The 15,911-nt window shown below is 42.5% G+C and overlaps 1 protein-coding gene across 1 annotated transcript in view; it reads left to right on the top strand.

Moving 5' to 3' along the window:
• Window positions 1-15,911, top strand: part of LOC138588194 (contactin-associated protein-like 4) — a 69,852-nt gene that overhangs the window by 34,096 nt on the left and 19,845 nt on the right. Inside the window, exons 4-11 of the mRNA XM_069658127.1 lie at window positions 30-177; window positions 1,875-2,078; window positions 7,260-7,435; window positions 7,536-7,682; window positions 8,741-9,008; window positions 9,112-9,261; window positions 9,354-9,525; window positions 15,178-15,284. Coding sequence (XP_069514228.1) covers window positions 30-177; window positions 1,875-2,078; window positions 7,260-7,435; window positions 7,536-7,682; window positions 8,741-9,008; window positions 9,112-9,261; window positions 9,354-9,525; window positions 15,178-15,284 — 1,372 coding nt within the window. The remainder of the gene's footprint in view (window positions 1-29; window positions 178-1,874; window positions 2,079-7,259; window positions 7,436-7,535; window positions 7,683-8,740; window positions 9,009-9,111; window positions 9,262-9,353; window positions 9,526-15,177; window positions 15,285-15,911) is intronic.

Here is a 15,911-nt window from a genome sequence, read left to right as displayed (position 1 = left end):
CACGCTGATGGTGATGTGGTTTTTTTCAGGCATTTCCAGGCAACAGTAATGCAGACAGTGTGGTTCAACACAAGCTGCAGCACCGGGTGATCTCTCGTTACGTCCGCCTCATCCCCTTGGACTGGAATCCCAACGGTCGGATCGGACTCAGACTGGAGACATACGGATGTCCTTACAGTCAGTTTGTCCTCTTTCTAATCCAACACTTACAGGCATGAGCTGATGACATGACGGTAGAGTGGATACAAAATGCAAGTTCTTGTTTTACATATAGTTTAGACTCCAGCAGCATTATTTAATTAGTCAAGCACCAGTAACCACGCTGTGGCATTTTTATAACCCTGAATGTGTGACTGAATGTGTCTTCTCTCATCCATCTGTATCATTCTGCATTTTTAATCAGCTGCCACGGCTGACACAAAGGAGCAGAGGGCGACACGCAGCATGCTGCTGGATTAGCCGATGCCTTCCTTTTCAAAACCAGAATGTTTTCATTCAAAAAATGTATTTCCATCAGCTTTTTGACAGTTGAAGGGATAATCTCAAAGATTTTCATGTAAATAAATGTCTGTTAAGTCACTAGCTGTCACTGAATGATGTTGATTGAGCCTTTGGCCCACTGGTGAAAGCCTTTGCATTTGTATGTAGTATGATTACGGACTGGGTGTCTGTGGTGACTTAAGTGGAAAAAACACACAAGTGGCGCCCAGTTAGTGACGCGTTTTTCATCAACCAGCAGTGGTTGGTCTGCCAGAGAGGGTAGGCGGAGCCAAGCGGCTGCACTTCCGGTCTCTGTTGCGAGGAAACAGTAATCTACTATGGCTGAACAAACAAAGAAAAGATGGATGACTACAGATACAACTTCAAAAATAAGTGAAAATCCAAAGAAAAAGAAACAAATTGGACGCTCAGATGAAGGCAAACAGTCTAAAAAGGAAAGCGACCGTCAGCGAGGAAAATCAAGAGTTACAACCGGAGCCAACCGTGGACGTCACACAGGAGACACTGTTTGGATATCTAGGAAGTGTCCTCCCGCAATTACCCTCTATCGCCATGGGTGTCACCAAAGAGAATGAAACTGAGATCTTCGAGATTACCACTTTAAGGGCTCAGAAATACAGCAACTCCCATCTCAGCGAAACGTAAAAACATGCAACATTTCATGGCTTGTTTTTCCAAACCAGCATGTGGCCAAATGTGCATACAAAGATAAATGGAAATACATCTTTTATGCACACAACACTAATATGAGATGAGGAGCAGATTGGGAGTAGACAACAGATCAGGGTTTGCTTTGCAGCCATGACAAACATAAGGAGTTCACATGGCACCTGCTGGACAGGTGAGGAATGAGCAGAAGCAGCAGAAACAGCATGAGAGGAGGAGGCCAGAGGCCAGAGGGGAGGAAGAGCATCCTAAACAGCTGCGGCCATGGCAGCAAAGGAATGTCAATGTTTTCCTATATCTCCTGTTAGGTAGAGAAAGTGTGATGTCACATCAGGAGGAATAATTTTTAAGAAGTTAAACCAGTTGTCACGTGTGTGTTTGTCTGTTGGTCCAGTTTGATTAAATGGTGGCCTGCAGCTTTAGGTAATTGGATCGAGTTAGTCTCTAATGAAGCTGGCAACACGTACTTGTTTCATAGTGAGGAAGAGAAAAAAAACTTTTACTGGATGTTATAATTTGACATTTATACTGTTTCAAGCATCAGCCAGTTTCCCTTTGGTGCTGCTCTATCAAAAAATTAACACATTTCCCATGGTTCCTATGATCTGCTGGTAGACGTGATATTTGAATAAATGTGTTATGTTAATAATGATGTGTCGTTTAAACTGTACATCCTGAGTAAAAAGTGTTCTTTTATTGTTTTTCAGACTCTGACGTGGTGAGCTTCGACGGCCGCAGCAGCCTCCTCTTCAGGTTGAGTCCCCGGCCGAGGCAGATGACGAGGGAGAGCATCTCGCTGACATTTAAAACCCTGAGGAACTCTGGGATACTGCTTCACGCAGAGGGACAGAGCGAGCACGGCCTCACCCTGGAGTTAGAGAAAGGAAAGCTCCTCCTGCTCCTCAGAAAAGGTACAACTGTGAAATCCTCGTGCACACAGCGTCCTCACTGCTCAAAGTCATACTGATGCTGCACTGATTTATAAAGCAGTTACATGAGACCAATTTGATTTGAACTCTGGTTAGTCTGTGTTTGTGTGCTGAGCAATTTCAGAATGTGCTGAGGCTGCGGACACTTGTTAAAGTTTAACTTTAAGTTAAAGGTTTAAATTTTGCCTTGATTCTCATCAGAGTTTGCTGCTCTGACCGTCACACTGCATTATGAGAGCTTTGTCTCCCCCTGTGTGCCCCGAGCAGCCTTCAGGAGCACTTAACAGACGACACTTAGTTCCACTCTGTTTGCCGGCAGCCTTGCAAAGTCTTTGAATAAATACACTGGTTATTAAAATGTATGTGTTCTCTTAAAAGGCCGACGATTTCCCTGCTGCCATGCATTCATCAAAATGTTGGTTTACAGTTCTGCAGCTCACTGGCTCATGATTAAACCCATACTGCTGGATAGGGGGCAACGGATTAGTAGACTAAAGGCTCAGATCATATCCGATTTTTGAGTCCCATAGCTGTTTATTGTTGCTGCGCTCTCAGTTGAATATCAACTTTGTCAACAACAATGGCGGAGGAGAAGCTAATGCTTTCCTTTTTGTCTTGAGCTGCTGCAACCACCAGGACACGATTTCTTTCCATTGTTTTTATGTTTTATTTATGGAAATTTAAATCAAAGCAAATATTAAGCATACAGAGCAATTAAAAACAGACTTAAAGGTCACTACCAAGGGAAGCATAAGTGCCGCCAGACAACTTTCGTAACCTAGCAACAGTATGGTAAAAGCGATCTGAAATTGAGGTTGTGGGCGCTACCCGTGCAAAAAACGCTGTTAGTGGACACAGGCCCTTATTCTGCATCTTAATTTAATAATGTTTCTAAATGCATCTTAATGTAAAAAATCCGACTGCATCCGATAAAAGCTGCATCTTTTCTATACCTGTGTCTGTGTGACCCACCTGAGTGACAAACCCAAAACACAAATCATTGTGTGGGCTACAGTTTTACAAGTGTTACATCACAGTATGACAAAGTTTTTGGCTACACTGAACGAGTGTACTGAGCGTTCACCGGGTGTGTACTTTTTCTAACTTGCGACACCTGAACTACATTTGCTGTTTAAGTCACAGGCAAAACAACAAATGCTGAGCTTCTGTTTTGGGATTATGTCTTCAGTTTCTGGACCCAGAAGGGCTACGAATCTAAATCTGTGTAACATGGGTACTGATGAGTTAATATCTACACATTGCAGCAGGCTACATCAGCAAGTTAGTTACGTTAAGCTTCCGTAATCACAATTTTCTAGTTATGTTTAGCATCGTGGTGAAGCTAATTTAAAGGAGCAATTCGACCCTGGAAAAAGCTGGTGTTCTCTATAATCGATAGAAGCAATAATATTTGAAATTGGCGCCATAGCTGTGGAGAAAGTTGTACAAACAGCTCGTGGTTTCGCCCATTCTACATTCCTACAACACCCAGCGTGCATTGCGCCCCTCCCTCTGAAAGGAACAGCCCAGCGAGAGACGCTGGAGTGACTTCCAGTCAAAGACATTGATCACTGCAGGCAATGGCTCAGAGCGGTACAGAATCCTAAAATACGATGAGAATACACCGGTGGATCGTCAAAAAAATCTTCAGGTCTGCAGTCTACATTTCAAACCTGACGATTTTGAACGAGACATGACATCAGAGGCGGACGTCCTTGATTGAGGAAGTGTAGTTTAGCAAGCTCACTGGCCTCCACCAGATGACGTTCTTTAAATTGTCTGGTGGAGGTTTTCCAGGGCCTGTTAGAGAAGCAGATAGCGTCCTCCAAAGGCACAGCCTCTCCTTGAAAGTTCTCCCCTCCAAACTTCTTATTTGGTTCTGACATAGCATCTCTTAGGTGTCATTCACGTCTGCATAGACGTTCAATGTCAGTAAAATTGTATTTTACATCAGGGTATTGAACTTTGCAACACTCCGCAGATAACATGCATGCCGAACAGTGGGAAGTGATTTGTACCACTTACTGATCAACTATGATCCATTGCACAAGAAGTGGAAGCTGTTGAATTTACTTTAGCACTGGTCTGTCTCATTTCTTTTGGTTTTAACTCGCCAAACAAAATTGAGAATCTTGCACGTTATGAAACCACTGAGACCATTTTTAGCATTCACATATACTCTATTAAATGCAACCTGTGAAAAATATCTGTATCATTCCTGTCATGTCGTTGTTGGCCCTGCCTACAGTAGATAAAATGAAAGCAGATGCTGGGTCGATGACTCACTCTGGATACAGTCTGTCAGTTCAGTAGTCTCTGTGTGTCATGTTCAATACCGCAGTACTGGCTTTCCCAGTGGTTCTCCTACATCCATGCTGATTTATAGGATGGTGTCTCTGTTGGGTTCAGTCTCACAGGGGTGTAAATAAACAGATTAGCTTTCATCCACGAAGCAACACGCTCTTGTCAGAGAGAGCTAGCTGTGCTTTATTTTACGGCCCACAGCCGACATGTTCCAGCAACACACGGGCCATGTCGGACTTACAATGACAGGCTGATTAGCTGCATAGCCCGTGTGGATCGCTCGTGTCTGAATCAAGGGTTTTGAAATTGCTTTTTCAAACAGAAGTTATTGCTCTGGATGTGTTTAAAGATGGTTGAGCTTGGTTGTTGCAGACGTTTAAAATTGCTGATTGTGTTGACATCATCAGGATTAAAGGGGAAAAAGGAAACTATAGAAGCAATTACTGTATCTGTCTGTTTCTGGCAGCCTTTTGGCAGTTCTTTGACAATTTGACATCTTACTCAGAGAAACTTTATTCATATTATTTTATGCGTCTTGAAAAAGTAACACAGCAGTGAAATATCAATGCAGTAATAATTAAAAGTCTCTTTCAGAAATGCTTCTCCAGGAGTCCTTGTTATGAGCAGGTCAAGAGGCTGCACACTGTGCTAGTGATGGCTGATTTTAATATATCGTCTCGATCATTAAACTGAACAGAATAAAATGAAAGTTCTGATACAATTACAGCGGCTGTCATCTGGTAGAACCTGTCAATGTCTTCCAACGAAATTAGATTTAGAGTTGTAGCGAGAAGCCGTAATTCAGAAGCAGACAGCAGATGATTAAGTCGTATTGCCTTGGGGAGCTGTCTGGAATGATGTAACACAAAAAAAAACTACACTGTAAAAAGTAAAAAAAGGGGATTTGAAGAACTTTTAACAGCTTATCAAATCATAAAAACAGGAAATCTTCAGACAGTGTTCTTTTAGAAATCCCTTACTACATGGCTGTGTAAAATACTTGATTCTGATTGGTTGATTACAGCATTCTGAGGTCTGCTATTTCTAGATAACAGACCGTTGCTATGAATAATAGACTGTTGCTAGGGATGCAGCTCTAATCACGGAATCCAGAGGACTAACTGTAATCATATCAATCCGCTGAAAGAAGGCCGGTACATTTGACGTTGGTTTGTTTACAGAGGGAAAAAAGAAGAGACAAAACAGAGGAGGAAAAAGCAATAAAGGTTAAAAGACGCAACAACTGGAGGCTATAACAGAGAGATCTACAAAACTGAAGACGGCACATGAAGTAAACATTAAACAGAACACAGTCAGGATACAGCAGTGTTTAAAGGCGGTGAATGGAAAAGAAAATGACAACAGACTCTGACAGTGATAAGACAGAAAACCTCAATCAGGTGCTGCTCTGGCTCTTGCAGTCCGGTTCACCTTGTCTTACTTCACCATCAGTGGAAATGTTTCCATTTAATGTGCGTAATAACGGCTATCTTTGCTAATTTTAATGTGAGTAAAAACAGCTCGCTCGTAATTCATTGTATTATGTTTGACTAGAGACCATATGAATTGAATGTTGGAACTAGGTCCATCCAACAGTGTCAAGAGGAATTTCTTGGAGAGAGGTTTGCGATAAAAGGAAATATCTGTGTTAAAGCGATGACTAATATACACTCAACTTTATCTCACTGTTTTCCCTATAGCCTGTCTGCAATTTCATAATATTAACCAAATACTCGGTTATGTTAAAGGGGGGTATTATGCTAGGCCGTGCAGGCCCTCATACAGCCTCTGCCTGAAACCTCTCAGTCAGCTCTGTCCCTTTAAGAAGCCCCGCCCCTACAAGCCAACTTCCTTCTGATTGGCCAGCTCTTCGAAGCCTGCTGAACCTGGCGTTCACAGCAGCCTGCAGACTGAGCTGAGAAGCCTGGGGATTACTCCAACATACTTTTACCTACAGATTTGAAACTTTTAGCACGGACATCCAACATTGTAAAATAATATATATGTATTAAAATGTGAAACAGCATAATACCCCCTCTTTATAAGGTATATCAAAAATTTAGATAAGTTTAAAAAAGATCAGGATTTGGGTTACAATATTGACTCAACATTAAAATCTGATTTTACAAGCGACATGGACGGTGGACTCCTTGGTAAAATTCTTGTGTTTGACCCATTGGCCTTCCTATCCTATCACAGCACAGTGTGGCAGGACTACAGGCAGGATTATTGCACTGTCTACATAATTCTGCTGATGATTAAGTACACTCTGCTCTGTCTCTGTCTGTCTCCTTCCCTATTTCTAATCTCCCTGCTTGGCCAAGTATGTGCCTGTCAGATCAATGATGATTGATGACTGAACACATTCGACTCTGTCTTGGCCTCTGTCTGTGTTCTTTCATCTTTCTCCTTAGTTTCTTTTCCCACGAAGACACTGTCTCCTTTCAAACAATATCTAATTCATATTTAATGACCGTGTGCATTACGCTCCATCTTCACCTATGACTCTCAGCAGAAACTCTGCCAACACTGTAGGGAGTGCAGACAACCAGCACCATTTCCTTTGTCATTTATTTATGCCTTCGTACCTTTTCCTCTTCTCCCTTTAGTGTTAATTTGGTGCTACCCTCTATCTTTCCTGATTGTTGTTTGTGAGGATTAAACTGGGATATTGTGCATACACTTTGTTCCCACACAGCCAGGAAGACAAAGGTGAAGAGGCTGCATTTCCAACTATGCTGTTGAAAATGCAAAGGATTCAGCATAAAATTATTTCCCTGAATTAAACATTAGAAAAGGGCCATTTTCTATTTGTTCTCCTATGTCGACCATCCTCTCTCTCTTCCTCCTGTGCTCCAGGCAGGAGTTCTTCTCCCGACAGCCAGCATCTCGTGTCTCTGGGCAGCCTGTTAGACGACCAACACTGGCACCACGTCGCAGTGGAACATCACAACACTCACCTCAACCTCACTGTGGACAAAAGCACTCTGTGGGTGCAAATCCCAGCAAGATTCACCCACTGGGAACATGACCAGGTGTGTTTTTTTTTTGCTAGAAAACACCCACCTGCTTGAATGTTATTTTTCATATTCATTCATGGCTTGTATGTATGCTCTGGTCTGTTTTCCTGTACAGATGAGTGTGGGAGCGGAGCAGGGCCTCGGCTCTCGGAGGTCAGTCGGGTCACACAGAAACTTTCACGGCTGTTTGGAAAACCTTGTTTACAACGGCGTGAATCTGATAGACCTCGCCAAACAGACGGACCAGCGGGTTAGTGTGAAGGTAAGCTGACTCACAGTGTGCATATTAAAAGCTTGTTTGTGTCACATGTACACTCTAGACATTTGAGGGTGTTGAAGTAAAGTAACATTTTGATTCAATGAGGTTTGACTCCAGCTGTATGACTCCATTAGCAACAGCATATGCCTGCTCAAAGTACACACAGGGAATTCACTGTGGATGAATTGCACCCGCTATCTGCTCCGTCTCAAGGTCCGATTCACAAAGCAAATGCACTGATCATATTCAAGTGCAAATACGCTCATAATGTTGTGCAGATCCGTGCAGTTTGCTCTTGTTTTGTGTCTGAATGTGGAGACAAGCTGTCTGCACCTTCACTCTCTGCTGTGCTCTCATGCATTAATTGAGCGCACACTGACAGACACACTGACAGAACTTTATGCACAGATCGATGATGAGCGGGGAGAGGAGGTGGCAGCTCTTTTAACAGTTTATTGTAAAGCCCAGACTCGACAGGTGTTTACTAATTTCACTGTCATGATAGCAGCTCATAATGTAATTTGTATGTCAGCATGTACAGTATGTGTGTGTGCTTGTTGATTGTGTGCGACTGAATCCCTCCAACGCTCTCCTCTTTAGTCTGCATTACTGTATAACTATTTAACTCCCCCAGAAGGAGCTTTTAGCTTTGATCAAGTGTCTGTGAGTTGCATACTCCTCTGGAAATAGAAACCCAGCAGAGACGCACGCTCAGCTGTAACGTATCTCTGTTTGCGCCCGGGTAGAGGACACGCTGCAATTACCACTTCTTAAAACTGCATGCAGAAATGTTTATCTCAGTTTATTTCTTGCTTTTTCCTCATAAATTTTACTGCCCATCTGTCCCATAGCCCATACTCATTATTCTTTAACCTTAAAAAGCTTCTTGGTGACATCGGGGCCTTAGATTTGGTCTGCTGCTGCTTATCCTAAGCCCAGCTATTGTCATTATGGTAATACAGTCTTGCTGATGAGAACCTGTTTCATCGTGTATTCCCTCTCTGCTGGAATAATTCCTCTCTCCGTATATTTCCTCCCTCTCCTCCTCTCCTCTATCTCAGGGTAATGTGACCTTTTCCTGCACTGAACCCGTTTCTGTTGCCATGACGTTCACCAGCCCCAAGAGCTTCCTGTGTTTGCCAGGGGTGGCTGAACCATCATCAACGGGCGTGACGGTGGGGCTACAGTTTAGGACGTGGAATAAGGAGGCGCTGCTGCTGACCTTTGATCTCCCTAAACAAGCGGGTTCAATCTGGCTGTACCTGGGCAAAGGCAGACTACATTTACAGATCCACAAGGCCGGCAGGGCGCCGCTGGAGCTCGATGTAGGTCAGTCTGTGTCCAGATAACATTCACAGCACAGGTGCAACGGAGCGGGAAGTGACTTGAATGTATATTTGTGTGTTGCTTGATGTGTTTTGTGTGTGCTCAGGTTCAGCTCTGAGTGACGGTCAGTGGCACTCTGTGGAGCTGATCTCCAGACGAGGACATCTGATGATCGCTGTGGACGACGATGAAGGAGCCGCTGCTCACGCTAGTCCCTCTTTTCTTATTACCGCAGGAAGTCAACTTTTCTTTGGCGGTAAGAGCGAGAAACAAAAGAAGCTTTATTCTGACGTCACGGTTTCATGTGTGTTGTCTTACTGTCTGACTGATGATATTTGTGCTGTGCAGGTTGTCCTGCTGACGAGAGCAGACAGGAGTGTAAGAACCCCTTTAAGGCTTTCCAGGGCTGCATGCGTCTGCTGACTGTGGACAACAAACCTGTGGATCTGATCATGGTGCAGCAGAGGCTGATGGGAAACTACAGTCACCTGCAGATCGACATGTGTGGCATCATCGACAGGTCAGACCTTAAACGTTTGATAAATTTATCCAGGCACTGTTATGGAAGGTATTGTCAGAAAAGAGGAAACAATATTGTTAAAATGTTCTTCAGTCTTCCTTTTTCTAACTTATTAATCTTCCACTGAAAGCTCTGTGGCTGATTTCCCGTGAAAAAGGGGAAACATATGGATTATTAGACAGCAGAGGATCGGATGTGGAGGGATTTATGGCTGCAGAGTTCCAGTCGAGACGTTTCCCAAAGTGTTTCTGCGCTAAGTAAACAATGCAGCTATTGTTTCATCTATCTTGATCAGCCTTATATGCGGTGCAGCTTCCACTATTTCTGCTCTCTTTGTGTCTTCAAAATGTGATTTATTTGCGAGAAGCAGTGGTACAATATTGTATTGATTATTACAGAGAGGATACACTTTAACGGACACACATACAGATTTAAAGTTGGTAGACTCTGTGCCTCAGTGTGTGCAGTTTGGAATTAAGTTTTCTTATTTGCCTGATGTGATTTCTGCTTTTGCTGATTTAATTGTCGCAAAATTAACCACAATTTGAGAGTCACTGACAATCACTTTGCTGGTCCTGCTCCTGGTCTGCCGATCATTTGGTGCGGGTCGTCCCCCGCTCTCTGTTCCCCACGTTTCCTGTCTCTCTTCAGCTGAACCAGCTGTCCTATCTCAGTGATCATTATGTTGAAAAGACGTTTAAAACTGGTTCAAAAGTGAAAGTTTTTTCACTGACTATTTGAAGACGTTTATGTTTAGACCAATTTTCAAGTCACATGTTAACATCACACAGCCCATAAAGCCCTGTATTTTTGTATGAAAAATAAAATGTGTTACGTCTTTGTGTAGACGGGATTTAACCCACCACTGCAAAATTATTTCAGATAAATGCCGCTACAATCATCACTTTCATCACCCTTTCATTGCTAAAATGATCAAATTAACAAAATGATGAAACAAAAATGTGTGTCTGACACGTTGATGTCGTAACCGCATTTTAGCTGGTTGAAAAATGGTTAGGTCTAAGAAGTTCAGACCTGATTTCATCCTGATTTCAACCAAATTTCAGCACTGAAAATCCTGTTAGGTGCTCACTTAGATAAATAGATGAAGGCAATAAGCCAAAAAAAACGGACAGACGGAAACACGACCTGGTTTTTAATTTATTATTATGTTGTCCACCTGAGATCGATCAATAAATAAGTGGACGAACTGCTTTCTCCCGTAGCCCACCTGTCACGAGCAGGGTCAACACACGCGCTCTGCAGGGAAACACGGTCTCTGGTGTGTCCCTACTGTGAAATCATTGATTGAGCCGCAGCCTTTTAAAACAAACCTAGATCTGTCCTGCTGTTTTATAGCTCGTAAAAGGTGCAGATGTCATGGTAACGATCGATCGTTTTCAGACACTAAATATATACAATGGCAATCATTCACGGTTTTATGTGATCCCTAGGGACATCCAAATGACATATTAAAAGTTTACCATTATATACGTAGTGGATCGAGGTCAATTCAAGAGTCGAAATTTCGGGGCCTTCATGTCACAGCATCAAACAAAGAAGTGAGTATCTCAGCTTCTGGACATGCTATTTTCATATAATGTATTTCTATACATTGGTTTTCTAGGGTGTTCTTTCACATTCAACCATGAGATATAAACTGTTCTGAAGGTATATGTGCCCTTTGGCAGCAACTCAATGCATTTAAGCATGTAGACATGGTCAAGACAATCTGCTGAAGTTCAAACCGAGCATCAGAGAGGGAAGGTGGGTGATTTAAGTGACTTTGAACGTGGCATGGTTGTTGGTGCCAGGCGGGCTGGTCTGAGTATTTCAGGTATGCAGAAGAGCATCTCAACATGCCGAACCTTGAAGCAGATGGGCTACAGCAGCAGAAGACCACTGTGCCACTCCTGTCAGCTAAAAGCAGGAAACTGAGGCTTCAATTCACACGGGCTCACCAAAATTGGACAATAGAAGATTGAAAAACTGTTGCCTGGTCTGATGAGTCTTGATATCTGCTGCGATATTTGGATGGCAGGGTCAGAATTTGGCGTAAACAACATGAAAGCATGGATCCATCCTACCTTGTATCAAGGGCTCAGGCTGCTGGCGGTGGTGTAATGGTGTGGGGGATATTTTCTTGGCACACTTTGGGCCCCTTAGTACCAAGTGAGCATCATTTAAACGCCACAGCCTGCTTGAGTATGTTGCAGACCATGTCCATCCCTTTATGACCACAGTGTACCCATCTTCTGATGGCCACTTTGAGCAGGATAACGCACCATGTCACAAAGCTCAAATCATCTCAAACTGGTTTCTTGAACATGACAGTGAGTTCACTGTACTCAAATGGCCTCCACAGTCCTCAGACCTCAATCTAACAGAGCACCTCTGGGATGCGGTGGAACAGCAGATTCGCATCATGGATGTGCAGCCGACAAATCTGCAGCAACTGCGTGATGCTATCATGCCAATATGGACCAACATCTCTGAGGAATGTTTCCAGCACCTTGTTGAATCTACTCCACGGAGAATGAAGGCAGTTCTGAAGGCAAAAGGGGGTCCAACTCGGTACTAGCAAGGTGTACCTAATAAAGTAGCTGATTGAAAATTTAAATGAGACCAAGCTTGAGACATGCCTTGACCGTTGGCCTACATGTAATCTTCATTCCACGTCCTCATCCAAATGTTGTGCCAAATATTTGCGCACACACCTCTGCACTCCAAACAGGCTAGGGAGCAATCAAGACCTTGCCGACGGCGCACAATCTCCAAGGAGGACTGAGGAGCAGGGTCCTGGTCGGTATGAATTGGGATAAGGCATGGATCCTCCAGCCTCATTCCTCCAGTGGTAGCGGGTTTCCCATCCTTTCCGGGACCTGATGGTACTTTCTGAAGCTGTGAAATATGGTAGATGAAGTTGTTGTTGGCAAGGTGCGAGGGCAGATAGCCGTTTTACTGTCGCCTTAGCATAGAAACATTTCTGGCTGAGGTCATTTAGAGAATCTGTTTCTCCGCCTCTGTAGATGAGTATCATTGCCCTTTCCCCTGCAGCAGAAATTTCATCCTTGGTAGCAGATTGTTTTTGAAACATGCTGGATGATGATATGATAATGATAAGAGTAAAGATGATAAAATAATGTATTTGATGGACAATTACATTTTAGTACACAAGGGACTAAATCTCTGTTGATCCAACTCAGTTATTGCATGCTGAAAAATCCATCCGCACCATTGGACAGGATCAATATTGTAGACATTTCCGTATCATGAAATACTGGAGAAGCTTCTCAAAATGTCACCACCGTGTCAGCTTAATGTTGTGTCGTGTGTGAGCAATAACACAGTGCCCTCAGAACACGACATCGGACCTTTTTCCAAATCATTACAGCCGACTGTTATCTGACATCCACATTATCCTCTGAGCAGCTTTTGTTTCAATAAAATGTCAACTTGAAAAATTGATTTGCACTTCTCCAGCCTCTAACCTCCAACCTGCAGTGTGCTCTCCTGAAATACGCCTGAAGACTGGTTACATGCTCACTACAAGACAGAGTTTGCGATGAATATATTTAAAAGCACAAAGAAATGGAGTAATCACCTGCCTGTTCCCAACTACCATTGGATAAATGGGAAGTAATGGGTACGAAAAAGCAAACTGCTGAGTAAGACTTCTTCTAACAGGGAATTTCCCACTAAATTGTTAAAACTGCATGCTGCTCTCCCTCTCTCTCTTTCTCTTTCAGTTTCACTGCAGGCACAATTGTCTGACCTCGATTCCCCTTCCAAATATGTTTACCCAGTTGCAGCTGAGCTCCATTATCCCAACCGTCATCCCCTTTGTTGCTCCCTGCCTCTCTCCTCTTCCCTCGATCCGTCTCTCAGCCTTAATTCCCTCTCTTGGATTTCTTACTTCAGTATCGCCATCATTTTACCAAAACCCCTTTTTATCTTTCCCTTCTCCTCTCTTTCCTTGACGTCCCAGACGCTGAGAAGGAAAAAGGCGAAGTCAATAGCAGCAGAGTTTATTTAAACGTGCTATGCTGTGCCTTTTTTTGGGTGCCACAGTCCATAAGAAAAGCCATATGGAGTTGGAGGACAAAATAATAACAGCACCAGTATTAACTAAACAAAGGAATCATTGCAGTTTCCACAAACATGCTTAAAAGACATTCGTCTGACAGTGTAAGGAGAGAGTGTAAAAGTGTAAACAGAGCAGTGAAAGATGCTTCAGATGACAGGAACATTTCAGAGTGCCTTTGCCTCAGCACTTATTGATGTAGGGTGTTTCTAAGCACGCACGCTTCCAAAAACATGCAGTCACACATGTTCACTCTGGTGGAAAGTAACGCGTTTAAATGCACCACGACTGCTGCTGTGGACGGAAGAAGGAAAGAGCTTTTACTCTGTCAGCCTTTATTTTCCAATCAATCCTAATGTGATGCAGTGAAAAAATTTTTTAAACAGTAAAAGTAGCAATGCCACACTAAGTCATTTTACAATGTTAGTTCAGTAAAAGTAAAAAAGTATAAGCATCCATTTAAGAATCAAAATAAGTACTTAGTAGCCATTTTAAAATTACATATAAAATATTTTTTTTGTTCATTAATGTAGACATCACTTTTATGTTGCAGCTAGTAAAGGTTCGGCTGGATTATGGCTGGATAGTTAAATATGAATAGAAATATATATTAGGGCTGTCGATCGATTTAAATGAAGTAACTCATTAATCATACAATTTGCTGTGATTAATCGCGATTAATCAGGTTTTTTTTCTTCTTAAAACTGAAGCTTGTAATAATGGCTATTTAAATGTAAAGTCATGATATTAATGTAAAATCACCACAAAAGAAAAATATTTAAGTTAAAATACTATTGTTTAATAGCATCTTTTAACTTTAAACAGATTCTCTCCTGTGAACCACAGATTTCTACAACGGAGTATTCGGGCCACATTAAAGAAATAAAAAAAAAAAAAAAAGAAAATTACGACTTAATTTTTCTCTAAATCTTTTCTTCACTGTGGCCTTCATACTCCGTCGTAGATTTCCAATCAAACACTCAAAGCCATCAAAATTGACTGTCAAAGGCATACTTTGAAAATAACAAAACACAGGCCTATCAGTGCCAGTTGAATTTCAAAAACATCATTGTCCTTATCGATCTTTAGCCAGGATGGATCGGTGTGGCGGTTGTCACAGCACTGCTGAGGCGAGCAAGCTGCCCGATTGGCCGCTGTCCTCTTCCCGCCCGCCGCCCCGCCCGCCCGACTGCCTGTGCAGTGCTGCTGCGCACGGGACAAGAGGAGAGAGAGCAACTCGGAGCTGTTGGCAGAGGAGCCGTGAACTGCAATTACTCTGAGCAGCATATACATGGGAATTAATTACAATATAACACATTTCACTGGTCTGAAAAAAAGTCACAGAATTATTCGCTTGTCGCTTTTTAGAAAAAAGTTGCCAAACATGCGAGAAAGTCGCTAAACTGTCAACACTCACAGGAATTGCCACAGGAAGTAAACACAACTGCGTTACTTGCTTTTTTCTTTTTTTTTTACGTCTGAAATATTTCAAATTAATCACAAAAATGAACGTGTTAATTTTGACAGCACAAATATAGCTGTATTATAAATGTATGCTTGTCTCCTAGGTGCTCTCCGAGTCACTGTGAACACGGAGGCAGCTGCAGTCAATCATGGAGCACCTTCCACTGTAACTGCTCCAGCACCGGCTACAGCGGAGCCACCTGTCACAGCTGTAAGGGAGCAAACCTCTGTTGTTGTTTAAAGGTCACACACACACACACACACACACACACACACAGTATAGGCTCTGTGTGTACATGTGTGTGTTTGCACTCATGTTCACATGTTTCCTGTAATGAGACAACCTGCTGCTTTCACCTTGAGGTCCCTGCAGACATTGCTGTGGCAGAAGGTCAGACTCAAACCTCTTTCAATCATCGATGTGTGACCGTTAAGAGACTGAGAAGAGGAGTAGAAACCAGGGACAAAGATGAAGAGATATTGAAAGGTTAAAAAATAGTGTCAAATAAGAAAGAATATTACATGGCTCTACTATAAAAGACTCTCATTTCCAAAAAGCAATTTCTATAGAGGGAAGTTTTGTTCGTACTTCGCCTCTTCATCATCTGATTCTTCTGAGCAAAATACAACGTTTTCTTTTTTATAAGTGTACATGGTCTTTGGGGATACACGATGGGTTTTACTTTCAAAAAGCAGTGTTCAAATATAGTGTAACAATTTGTTATTAAGACCAAGTAAAGGCCCCGCTTGTCAATCATCTGCCAGAAGTCAAATGTACAGCCCCAATTTCAGTCAGTACTCTTTTGTGTAACCAAAAAAGATTAGACTTGAATCAGAA

This window comes from Semicossyphus pulcher, unplaced genomic scaffold, assembly GCF_022749685.1.
Source record: "Semicossyphus pulcher isolate SPU_LCO1_2020_fin unplaced genomic scaffold, fSemPul1.0.p SCAF_12, whole genome shotgun sequence".
Lineage (NCBI taxonomy): Eukaryota > Metazoa > Chordata > Actinopteri > Labriformes > Labridae > Semicossyphus > Semicossyphus pulcher.
This window is presented reverse-complemented; position numbering and strand designations above follow the sequence as displayed.